General features: G+C 37.4%; 1 protein-coding gene across 4 annotated transcripts in view; it reads left to right on the top strand.

Annotated features, from left to right (window-relative positions):
- The window catches only part of SRRM4 (serine/arginine repetitive matrix 4), a 201,441-nt gene that overhangs the window by 22,196 nt on the left and 165,860 nt on the right, over positions 1 to 13,385 (top strand). The window contains exon 1 of one of the 4 annotated variants that reach the window (XM_077292106.1): positions 1,712 to 1,765. The exons of the other annotated variants lie outside the window; for them this stretch is intronic. Coding sequence (XP_077148221.1) covers positions 1,743 to 1,765 — 23 coding nt within the window. The 5' untranslated portion in view covers positions 1,712 to 1,742. Of the gene's footprint in view, positions 1 to 1,711; positions 1,766 to 13,385 lie in introns of those variants that run through there. 4 annotated transcript variants of the gene reach the window in all.

Below are 13,385 nucleotides of genomic sequence, written 5' to 3'. Positions count from 1 at the left end.
CTTCGGCATCGCTCCAGCGCCGTGATTGCAACGTGTGACCGCAGTCTACGACGCTGGAGCGATAATCATACGATCGCTGCGACGTCACGGATCGTGCCGTCGTAGCGATCAAAATGGCACTGTGTGACAGTACCCTAACTCCTATTCAATTAAATGAGTGATAAGGTGGGGTACCTGGAGGCTGCCACTAAGCAATGTAAGAAGCCTCTCAGTTTCTTCTTGCCCCAATCATTGTTTACATCTGGATTCCATCTGAGCAGATCAAAGCTGTTGTGAATAGATGTTAGGTGTCAGACTTCCACCAATTTAATACTGATGACCTCTCCTACGGGTAGATCATCAATTTGTTAGTCCCAGACAACACCTTTAACTCAAATCAAGTGTATTCTGAATATTATGATTGTTGCAGGGTCCATAATCTTTCATGCTCAAGGAATCAGGTCTCAGTGTCCACCCCTATATAAGGATTTGTTCTTTGCTTTTTACCTTTATACAAACAACTTTTGGGGTCCGGAAATTAAATCCAGAAGCAAAAAGCCTACACAACTTTTTATCTTGTATCAATAAAAGGATGAAATCACAGTGTGAACATGTCCTAATATTAAAAATCTAATCTCAGTGCTCTCAGATCTGCAGCAGATGGAGACCTTAATGGGTCAGCAAACAATAATATGAGCAGGATTAGCATTACCCTTAATCTCAAATAGAAGGGCACCATTTTGAGAATAAACTAAGGGAGAATTTCTTTTTGTTTGGTTTGATAAATAATCTCTGAGAAATTATGGAGACACAAACTGAAAGAAAATCATAAAGCCTTAATCCCCCTGTTTAACAAAGAAGATGTGGATGTTGAGCAGAAATTAAGGTTTATACTGTACAGAAAAGGGTTTACATTGTTCAAAATTGGAGGAAAATGAAACTGCTTTGTATTACATTCTGTACCAGCACTGAGAAATGCAACATCCAATGGGGAATTCCAGTTGTTATTAGCATAATGCAATAATCTGACACTGAAGATTGCATCTGTTCAGTAGGAGCCTTTGATAGATTATGCAGTTTTGTACTTGTAAATTGGGAATAAACTGCTAAAATTCAGACTTTCTATAATGAATTACTGGCAATTGAAAACCATGAATAGAGTTTACAGCACCTAAACACCTACAGTGGATATAAAAAGTCTGCACATCCCTGTTAAAATGTCAAGTTTATGTCATGTAAAAAAAATCATACCAAAAAGAATAACTTGAGAAATGTTTTCACTTCAAACTGAAATCTTTTCGGTAGAAAAAAAATAAAGTAAAATAATGTGATTGTTGGCATGCTAAAAGGTGAAATTCCTCCTTAGCTTCAGTCTTTAGCAGAGGCTTGAAGATTTTGTTGCAAAATTGACTAATATTTGGAACTGTTCATAATTCTCTACATCCTAACTAAATCGCCAGTTCCAGATGCCAAAAACAACCCCAAAGCATAATGCTGCTTCCATCATGTTTCACTGTGGGCATGGTGTTCTTTTGGTGATACACAGTGTTTGCTTTGTGTCAAATATACCTTATGGAGTTATGACCTAAAGGTTAAATCTTGGTCTCATTAGACAATAACATGTTTTCACACATGCGTTTGGCAGACTTGATGTAGGTTTTGGTAAAACATAGGCTTGGATATTTTTTTAGGAAGAAAATGTTTTCATTTTGTCATCCCATCCCACAGGCCAGGCATGTGAAGAATACTGGAACTGTTGTCTCATGCAGTACACAACCAATACTTGGTATGAATTCTTGCAGCTCCTTTAATATTTCTGTAGGCCTCTTTGCAGTCTCCTGGACCAATGTTCTTCTTGTTTTGTCTTAATGTCACTGTTATACCAATTTTAGGCCACATGAGCATCTTCACATTGTTGCATGATACCGTGGAAATGTTTTTGTACCCTTTTACTGACTGATAACTATCAACAGTGAGATTCCTTTGCTGTGTTTCAAGCTGTTTATGGACCATTGCTTTTTCTCTAACATGCAACTAAGAAAATGTCAAGAAAATCCTGCTAGAACAGTTAAAGGGTAAATCAGAATCACTATAAATGTCAATTACTGTGTACTGATTACTATTTAAGATCAGTTTAGATGTGATTGTCTAATTCTGATCTGAACACAACCACATCCACAATTATAAGAGGGTGTTCAAACTTATGTAGCCACGTTATTTTATTTCCCCCCTTCAAACTTATTTCAGTTTGTTTCTCAATATTGTTTCTACAGATTATGGGTGATATTAAAGTAGGAAATAGTTCTGACATGATTCCTCCTGTTATGATTTTTTTACATGGCAAAAGTCTGGCATTTTAAAAGGGGTGTGTAGACTTTTTATATCCATTGGATATGCATGCATGCAAAAATAGCAGTTAGGTTCAGGTTGCAGTAGTTTACATTCTGCCAATAGACTGCAGATACAGGTTGTAATAGAGTTTTTACAGTAGTCAGAGCATGCAGGGCATTCAGAGAACACCGGAGGCAATAAATGGTGGTGACTATATTGTTCTGACAGTCCCACGGTACAGACATAGAAATAAATAGTCACTGCAGCCCTGAAGGTCATAATAGAATGAATTATACTATAATTAACCACTTCAGGACTGCAATGTATTAATTGGCCTGTCACTTCCTGATCTAGTAGGATTTAATGTTCAACACTGAGCTAAATATTAAAACATTACACATAAGAGAGTTCTGTTCTACAGTCCATGTAAATAAGCCAGTCTATGGATCACATATTTGTTATTGTATTTTCTATACATGGAAAAATTATCAAATTCATGACCAGTGGAATAAAAAGATATTAGTCCCACTTAGGTATGATACAAAACAGTCCTATCATAAAAATATTGATATGCATTATTCCAAATGGGAAAGCGTGCAATTATCACAATGACCAAAATATTCACCAGTCATAAAATGTGTCAAATACATTAGTTAAGATCTTAAAATAGAAAAATATCCTAAAAATTAGTTTTATTTTATTCTTATTTGAAAGGGCACAAGCACATTCACTAATAATTATGCTACAATTTTATGTATAGTTTTACCTTTATGGTATATAAATCAAGGTCAATTTAGCATTCTACCGAATTTTGGTTTCACCTGGAGCATTTGCCAATGTGTTAAAATTATATATTTTTTAACTACGGAATTTTCAAATGAAATTCATGTGTTGAAACGAACATTACTCATCCATCGCTACCCCTCACTTTTGTCATTCTACCTATCTATGCCTGATGATGCGACATACTTCCAATTTCATCTCCAACTTTAACTAATTCATCTTTTCAAATACCCTCTCTATTATTCTTTTTATATGCCTATGATATTTTTCTTCTCCACTACAAGTTGAATGTTTATGCATAAACTGACTTTTTGGTATACCTTTAACAGCCTGGTGGGTAATGAAAACTGACTTGTCACAATAATTTCTTTATCTGTGGGTTTGAATAAAATGTTGTATCTAAACTATTTGTGCTCCTATTTAGTATGACTTCAAAATCCAAAAACAATGCTTAAATGCATGTCCACTTCCAGGGTAACATTTCAGCTTTAGAAGTTCTTAATCAAGATGAAAGTAAGAAGTCTTTTATTATCATGGACCTTCTTTGATGAATTCCTGTCCTTAAGTGCTTAGTCACGTATTGTCTTACAATTCTTATTCCTACCTTTATTGCCAACTCTCCCTTCTTTTCTAGTGTTTTCTAACATCCCACGCCTCATAGTTAATGTTAGCATCTGCCAAAGCTGGAATTGTTGTTCCCCATGCTCCCGCCCTCTCTTCTTTGAGTAGGTCCCATGCTCACCATCTGCTGTATCTCTGTCCTCTTCCTGCTCCCATAAGAGGAAACATGTTCTGTGTAACTAACCACCATCCACCCTACTAACAAAGGCACAGTTTATGTCAGCTCCAACCCCCTCTCTCCCACAGCTACTCCAGCTGCACCATGCTTTTTGCTCCAGAGGGTTTAGTAGTGGGGGTGGTGACGAATAAGTGTCAGAGAAGCCAGGATGAAACTGTAGGTGAAGAGTCAGGTGCTTCAGGACCAGGAAAGGACATCTGCTTGGAATTGAACGTAAAGGTTAATAAAAGAGTTTCTAAAGATAGACATAATAGAGTAGTAATGACAGATCAAGTTAGAGGTTCAGCAAAAATGTGCAGATTGATTTCCCTGAAAATATAGTCAAAGTCCCAGTGAAGTGATACAGGATTAATGCCATGCTCTATAGTGCCAGACTTTAATAGAAACCCCTGTGGTGAATACGAGAAAAGAACTGGTAATTAAAAGAAATGGAGATGAGAGGAATAAAGAATAGGGAGAATTCAATTGCAACCTGAAAAAGGAAATCATGAGTCTGTAGCAATGTTTCCTAGTCAATGTTAGTATTCCCAAACCACTGTCAAGGCTGTACCAATCCCAGGAATAATAAATATATTACACCATTTCTCTTACGCCAAGTCTAATTGATTCTTTTCCCGATTTTTGCTAACTATGCTGTTATTTTGTATATTTTGATGCCAATTTTATTTATGAATAGCATGTAGGATGTGTGTAGCACTGGGACAGGGGTGGACATGTCATTACCAAGACGTAAGAGAGCCCATTTCCACCTCCAAAACATGGGTAATTGTGAATTATGATGGACTGCAAAAGGCCCATCAAAAGACCGATATATTGTTCTTGTACAGTGGCCCTTTTCTGTCTGTGTACGCCAGTGCACTGGGCAGTTGGTTATGTCAGGTCTTGCGGAGAATCAGAACTTAAAATTATTTCTATTCACATTTGCCATTCCACCACTCTCATACTAGTAACAAGTATGGAGGAATTTCAGTTATTGTAAAACCAAGAGGAGAAGAGGCAGGAAGAGAAGGCAATGTATTTCTTTTGTATGGTTCTTGGTGTAATTGATGCTGAGTTAAATGTATGTACCAATATAGGTTCCTGGCAAGTATGTCACTTTAATCTGGTGCTGGAAAAAGGTGCCTGCCCAGTAGATGAATGTCAGCATAACCGACCAATTTTGGATTGACTATCTCAAATCTTTCTTTATGGTACATGGTGGGAAAAACAATCAGACGTAGGATTTCAACATGCCTAATCTTTTATTATCTAGGAGAAAATCCACCTCTCTCTTCATGAACATTCAAACTTACATCCATATAGAGCAACAAAAACTGGATCAACTTAAAGTCCAAAGTAAACCATTGTTACTTTATTAAGTTTACAATCATTGCATACTACAGCAAACAGATGGAATACAGATCATGTAAGGTTGGGTAAAAAATGATCATGTTAGAACTTTGACTAAATCTTATTTATTGTCAAAAAACTGAGGAAAGGTGGTTGCAGTTTTGAATAATTAAAAAAAAAAATCACAGTCAGGAGTGGATCTGAGAAGTCCTTCATTTATATTATCCATTCCCTTCTAATCTACTTCTGGTTTAAAAATCTGTATGAGAAATTGGCACAAAAAAGTTGCACGTAGAGCCATCTGATTTTTCAAAGAATTATTATTATTATTTATTATTATAGCGTCATTTATTCCATGGCGCTTTACATGTGAGGAGGGGTATACATAATAGGGTTAGGTGAGGATACAATAGGCCAGGGTATAGCTGGTCTTGCAGTGGCTTTGTCGAGCAGTGGTTACTGCAGGTTGTAGGCTTGTCGGAAGAGGTGAGTCTTCAGGGTTTTTTTGAAGGTTTCGATGCATCTTGTGGTAGAGAGTTCCAGAGTAGGGGGGATGCACGAGAGAAATCTTGTATGCGATTGTGGGAAGAGGAGAGCAGAGTAGAGAAGGAGATCTTGTGAGGATCGGAGGTTCCGTGCAGTAAGTACCGGGAGATGAGATCACAGATGTATGGTGGAAACAGGCTGTTGATGGCTTCATATGTCATGGTTAGGGTTTTGAACTGGAGTTGCAAACTAAAATATAAAGCCTGATGTTATTAACCTCCCTGAGACATTAACCTCATGAAAAAAGGAGTACTAATAAAGGAAGAGTAGAAACAAAAGGAGACATGTGGCTTATACAGAAAGCAAGACAGATAGACACAGGAAATGAATAATTTCACTTATAACAGCTCTTATTACACCCTGGGTATTAATTAAAATGTATTATGAATTATTCAAATACATATAACTGTGCAATTAGAAAGACAACATTTTAACTCTCAATGAGGTGAACTCACCGCAAAGATCAGCATGCTAATATGGTAGACATCTATGCTTATTCACAAAAAAGAGTATTTACACTGGCTTTAAAAATCCTAATTCAATCCCATGAATGATTCAGAAAATGATTGTACGACATATTTGTATACCATCCATAGGGACCAATATACACTCCTCAACAGTGAAATTGCAACACATCTCAATTTATTGAAATACATGCACTTACATGCTTTGGCATGTTATCAGTGAGGTTATTAATGGTTGTCTGGGGAATGTTCTGCCACGCTGAATGCACTTGAGCAGGTAAATCATCAAGACTCTATGCAGTTGCTGACCAACGGCATCCCAGATGTGCTAGATAGGAGAAATGTCTGCAGGCTGCTCATAATAGCACGAGCAACATGCAGCTTGGCGTTGAGTTGTAAAACAACTCCTGGGACACTTTGGAGAAATGGGCGTTTTACTGATTACACGGCCAAACCAGTGTAAATGAAGTTGCTAGTGTATCTTTATTGGAGACTAGAGGGTCTGGCTACCATGCAATATGCCACCCCACAACATAATCAGGTGTGACATTTCCTCGTGGAGGCCTCTTCATCATGCCAGTGAGTGATTCCCGAAATAACAGAAGCCACATTAAATAGTAAAAACTCTAAATTATATCTAAAACTCCAGTCAAAGGTTGTTAGTTGGCAGGGCTGCAGCCAAGTTGGGGGCATGTTGCTCAGTCAGTCCATCTTTTCTACTCAACGATATGTCTACTGCAGTCCCACCATGCTAATCTACTAAGTGTGCAGTGAGAAGAAGGACACTGTTTTGTGCATGAGGCTTACTGTCTCGTAAAATAAAACACCAGTGGTCAATACAACCCACACACCATATTTCATTTTTACAAGGGCACCATGAATTACTACAGTGTATTTTCTAGTATTATTTCCTGTGTTTGCATCTGTGTCTAATACATTAATTGAAATCAATAACCAATGTCATGAATAGCTAGAAATATATGGTCTGTGGTATCACAGAGTTGGTGTCAGATTTACCGATCAATAGGCTGAAATAAAAATATGGGACACCTGATGCCGGCATGAAGTAGCACGTGCAACATAAAAAGACAAAGGTCCAGTATGCTGTTTAGGTAGAATGTGTGTGCAGTCTTAGAAAATACAGTTTTTTACATTTCTTAAGAACTATTAACTAAATTTATTTTATTCACTTATGTAGCGCCATTAATTCCACAGCGCTTTACAGATATCATCATCACTGTCCCCATTGGGGTTCGCTATCTAAATTCCCTATCAATATGTCTTTGGTGTGTGGGAAGGAACTGGAGAACCCGGAGGAAACCCTCGCAAACACGGGGAGATCATACAAACTCCTTGCAGATGTTCTCCTTGTTGGGATTTGAACACACATATAATAAACATGTAATACATACAATATAGTAATATATACTAATAGCTAGGTATACTGTGAAGAAGATATATCATTACTGTCCCCAAAGTACTACTTAATGTAAGTGTTGGTGCTTTGGAGCCTAGAAGATGACAAGTATTCACGCAGTGTCGGGAATTCAGCAGTATCTGACACTTGATAACACAGAAGCCAGTACATTACTTTATTTACTAGCTATTTTTGTATACTTCTTTGTGCTGTCTTTATATTTTACTACTGTTTTTATTGATGCATTACTATGAAGACAGTATTGTCAGGAAACAGTTACCTGTGGAGGATGCTCCTTCAATTAATATGTATGCCATCTGCTGAAAGCTACCGAAAGCCACGTAGTGTGCCTAATGGAAAATAAAACCTGGCATTTTATCTTTTCAACTATTTCATAATATTTTATTTAGTAGAAAGAATGTGCGATTTATCTATTCTCTAAACAGGTTTCAGTGTCATTACTTCAAAGAAAAGAGGAAGAGGAACGAGAATAGGCATAATCTAATCTACTCATAAAGTCCTTGTAAGAATATAAGTGTCTATTGATACTTTATTCCCTATATTGGAGTAGCTGTCTGACTAATTGCAATGGCTCCCAGCCAAGAATGCGGAGACACCACCCACGCACTTTTTTATATTAACCGTCATTACATATTATTAGTGTCCCTTTCGTGGCCTTTCATTGGGGGGCTCAAAGTTACAGATGGTTGGACTCTAGGACAGTATTTCTGCTTTGAGGTTAACTGCTTGCATGCTGTTTTGTGAAAAAGCGTCATTAGAAAAGCAAAGATTTGCTGCCTGTACAGTTTTCTACAGTCTATTCTTGCATTTGGGTATGGGAATGAACGCTAAGATTCTCGGTTTCATCATAGAATATCGCCTATTGTGATCACCGTGTAGACTCTATATATTATTACATTTATAAGTATTATAGTACTTTAATCATGAATACAAATATGTATGGAATGGAAATAAAAAATCAGGGAAAAGGATGCAGTATATTACACTAGTATAGTTAGACATGGAAATAAATATCCAGATTCTTTTTTTATGCCCAAGATCCATGATTATTATTTTTGGCAGAGATAAACTCCTGAAAAATATTTCCATTCTCAGGAAATATTCATACATTTTTTTTAAATACAAACAACAATAATATTAAAAGGGACCCAGATGATAGGGAATCAGCAAAATGATTGATCATTCAAAAATGGTGATATGATCAAATAATTAAATTAATATATGAATTACATGCATATTATACAGCTCTGGCAAAAATTAAGAGACCACTGCAAAATGTTCAGATTGTCTGATTTTTCTCTTTATAGGTATATTTTTGAGTAAAATGTATATTGTTCTTTTATTCTATAAACTTCTGACAACATGTCTCCGAATTTGCAAGCAATAAATTTTGTATTTTTTTTCTGAAAAAGAAAAATGGTCAAAAAAAAAACAAAAACAGTGCTTTCAGACCTCAAATAATGCAAAGAAAACAAGTTCATAATCATTTAGAGACAAAAATACTAATGTTTTAACTTTGGAAGAGTTCAGAAATCAATATTTTGTGGAATAACCATGATTTTTAATCACAGCTTTCATGCGTCTTGGCATGCTTTCCACCAGTCTTTCACACTGCTTCTGGCGCAAAAATGTAAGCAGTTCTTCTTTGTTTGATGGGTTGTGACTATCCATCATTCTCTTGATTAGATTCCAGAGGTTTTCGATGGGGTTCAGGTCGGGAGCTTGGGCTGCCCATGACAGGGTTTTGATGTGGTGGTCTCTTAATTTTTTACAGAGCTGTATATTAATGCAGCCAGTTCACAACCATCTGTATCCATTCACCCACCCGACCAGCGTGACGGGGTTGGACCAACCGGGATAGACCTTAGTACGCTACGAGTCATCCACATCACCGGGGGTAAGCAGCATTGTCACATTCAACGTTGTTACGTATAGACTGTATACGGGTGACTATTGACTGTAGTACCCTCAGAGCCATTTGTTGATCGTGTTGTCCAATAGGGAAGGTATCTAATGACTAATTGTAGGGGCCTCATTTTACCGATTATTCCCCAATGCCACAGTTGTTCCCTCTAAGCGCGGTATCTTATTTGTAAGCACTATTTTAGGTTTTTTCACAGAATTGACACATATTCTGTTCAGATTCCAGCAGCTGGGGGTGGTTACTCTTCTCTCCTGTGTTCCTACCACATGCACATTCGCTTCCCCCCCCCCTTTTTTTCCCCTTGGGGTGGTATTTATTTGTCCAGTGTGAGCGCCGGTGTTATCTAGTATTGGTTAATGCCATAAGGATGTTAAATTGACTTTAAAATGTATATGATTTGAAAAATCCTAAAAGAAACACTTCTCCTCCCATCAAAGTTTTTACTATATTGCAATAATCATATTATATGGTCTTGCGTACTTACAATTGTAATGTGTCAGCAATTAAATAGTGAAGACTGTAGCATAAAAAGAAGGGGATGTCTCTAGATAATGACATACAGAGGTAGCTGGTTGTATGAATGGTGCATGCGCACTGAGTCACCCTTTACTTAAGTGATCTTCCCCCATCGGTATTTTAAAGGGGTTGTCCACTACTCAGACAACCTCATCTTAATCAGCATATTTGCCTACAGTAAAATAACAACACTTATTCTCACCTGGCTATTCACTTCTTCTTGATGTCTGATATGTTCAAAGGTGGGGTGAGTGATTGGTGCAGGGATTGCATGACATACTAGTAAGAATGTGACTTAGTCCCTGGGAGAGCAAGTTCCGACACCGCTGGAACGGTGCCAGCACCGGAGGTGAATATGAGTCACATTAGCGTATAGCATCCGATGCAAGAGCATTAAATGTGATATGTTAGTGACTCTCAGCTCAAACTCTACTGCAAGCGGGAGCCGAAGTTCATGTTACTGTGCGCCAATCCTCTAGCATGACAGGGTCGCAGCACAGGTGCGGAGGAGATGGAGAAAGTTATTTCTCCATTTCCTCCATTGCCAGCATCCATGGTAATTGCATTGCACTCGGATGACATCCAAAAGTGAGTGCGATCAGATTCTCAAATGTACTCGCAGCACTCTGTGATTGCTCTCTCATGCCGTATCAGGATGAGAAAACAATGGCAGATCTGAGCTCCCCATAGTATAACACTGGGCTGAGTGCTATGTGATGCTTTATCACATAGCACTCGGCAAGCCCTGTGTGTTCTTATTTTATTGGGCGCAAGCATTCTAAGTAATGGACAACCCTTTAAGAAAGTTGAGGCCAGGGAACACAGATTGTGTTATGGAAACCCTGCCCTACAATTATCCATAAAATTACTTTGCATTATTGCACTAACTGGACTCTTTACCTCGTGTAATCATTTAAGACAATAGAAAGAAATTATTTCCACACTACATTTATCCCACTTCCCTTGCAGTCTCTGGAAAACTGATCTTATATATCTTCCCAGAACTAATTCTATTAAGAGTATAGATTATCAAAGCAAACGTAAGGATCCAACATTAGCATCCAGGTGGCCTGGCAGAGGGGGGTAATTCAAGATGCCAGGTAACTTGGCTGATGGAACCCCCAATTAAGATCTCCAGGTGGCTTTACTGGCAAAATCCTCACTTTCCACATCCCAATGCTTCAGAGAACTACTGCATCTGTTGGTGTTTTAACATATGATGAGTACCGATTTTAGAACTGAAATTAAAACTGATAAAGTTTGTTATATACAGTCAGTTTTGATAAGTAATTGAAGACTTAGCAAAAACACTTTACAAAGTTGCATTTTAAAATGTATAATATCCATAATAGACTTTACACAAGCTACAGTTTCTTAAGTCAATATGAATATATAAAGTCAAATTAAGTGTTCAGTTTTTCTGTATCTGTATAATGGATGGAATAATATGTTGATGAGTAAAATGTAGTAGTATAGTCTAGAGTTCTATGAAAAAAAAAAAACACTTTTACATGGGGCAAAATTTGCTATTCCTATACCTGACGGTAAAAGGAAATGCTGCTTTATAATAGTAACCATCAAATGTAGGGAAACTGACTACAGAATTCAATGTGCCTTATTGGCTACAACTAACATGATGGCTTATGTTTGGCATAATACATTGAGTATCCTGCTTATCCATACACAAACAGATGGACAGTGGGATTTTCTTGGCAAACTCCCCTGTAGGTTTAAGTAATAAGTGAAGCGTGATCTGTCAGCCTCAGGCAATCTATTCATTGGTCTAATGTCTTTGAGACAGGGACAATGGATAATAAGCTTTGGTGGCATGCGGCATAGGAAATGCAATTCTAAACCAGCCAGGGATATGAAATCAGAGTGCAATTTTCCATATTTCACACTGTCCTTCATACATATTTTGTAAAGCAAAAATAAGGATTGGCTATTTTAGGATCGTTCATTTCTATGGAATTCAAAATGGATGCAAAATGTCTAAATATTCATCTTTGACTTTGACATTCAGACCCCCCGCCTTATTTTCCTGTAAGGGATTTATCTCCCTGCTACATTTATATAAAAAAAATCTTTCTTTTTGTGATAGAGTGTATTAACATCAAAATATACACAGGCCATCTGGCCCTCTATTTCATACTATACGTCTGGCTAGGGCTGATGTAGGAGTTCAGGGGCAGTTGACACACGAGTGGGGGTGCCACTTCTCTTAGGGTGCCAACCTCCACAAATAGGTAGGTGAAAAGCAGGGGTGGCATATAGGGTCAGCTCACCTCTTTCCTCACATCGGCTGAGTATGCTTCGCTATTCTTGTAAAGCACAGTTACTGTAGACACTGGTATGTGGAGACATGATCTATCTATGTAGGCAGCATTCAGGTGCATTTCTGGGTACCCTGGGCTATCAGTTATACTGCTTCTGTTGATGTGGCGTTGTGTTGTAGGTCTAAGAGTCACCTGCCAATTAATATCTGACAAGTAACTTTTCTGGTCATATCACGGCGATATCTGGTATATGTAGCAGTGATTATTACGGTAATTATACCACTTCAACGAATAGAGGGCTCTAGGGCTCGATTTATATGGTATATGAGCCTTATTATCTCCTTACAACAACCTGTATATATTTATACTAATTTTGCACATAGCACTTTCACCTTTGCTGTGGGTTTCTAAGTTAAATTTTTAGCGAAACTTATTAAAAGTTATATTTTATAAGGGTATTTTTCTCTCAGTTAGCGTAAATAGTCATCTTTGCAGCACTTTACAATTGGGAAATTAACACACAACTGTTGTGAAGGCATCACACAACCATATTTTAAAATTAAAATAGTTAAATTAAATTTTTATAAAGTTTAGCTCCATTGTGTTGACTGCATGTTAACACCTTACACAGGCAAAAAGTGGCGCTATGTCTTAAGAAGCAGCTATGATTTTTGATAGTCTCAAAGAATTTTTCAGAGCAGACCTGGCTGAAAAAAAAATGGGATGCACATACAGAATCCTTTCTCACTGAGTAGATTCTCCTTCACAAACTGTCTTTCTGTATTCAGCAGATGTTTCCTATAAAGTTATTGAATTACTAGATTATAAAACTGAGGTCTGGCTCGGGATTCAAACTCACAACCTCTTGCATAGCAGGCAGGAGCTCTAGCTGCTAAAGCTAAATATAGGAGATTTTTGTAAAGATCTTAGATCTTTGATCTATTGTAAAGAACAGTCACAATAAGAATATTTTGAATGACTTTTTAAAGTTAAACATCAT

This window comes from Ranitomeya variabilis, chromosome 1 (genome assembly GCF_051348905.1).
Source record: "Ranitomeya variabilis isolate aRanVar5 chromosome 1, aRanVar5.hap1, whole genome shotgun sequence".
Classification (NCBI taxonomy): Eukaryota; Metazoa; Chordata; class Amphibia; order Anura; family Dendrobatidae; genus Ranitomeya; species Ranitomeya variabilis.
This window is presented reverse-complemented; position numbering and strand designations above follow the sequence as displayed.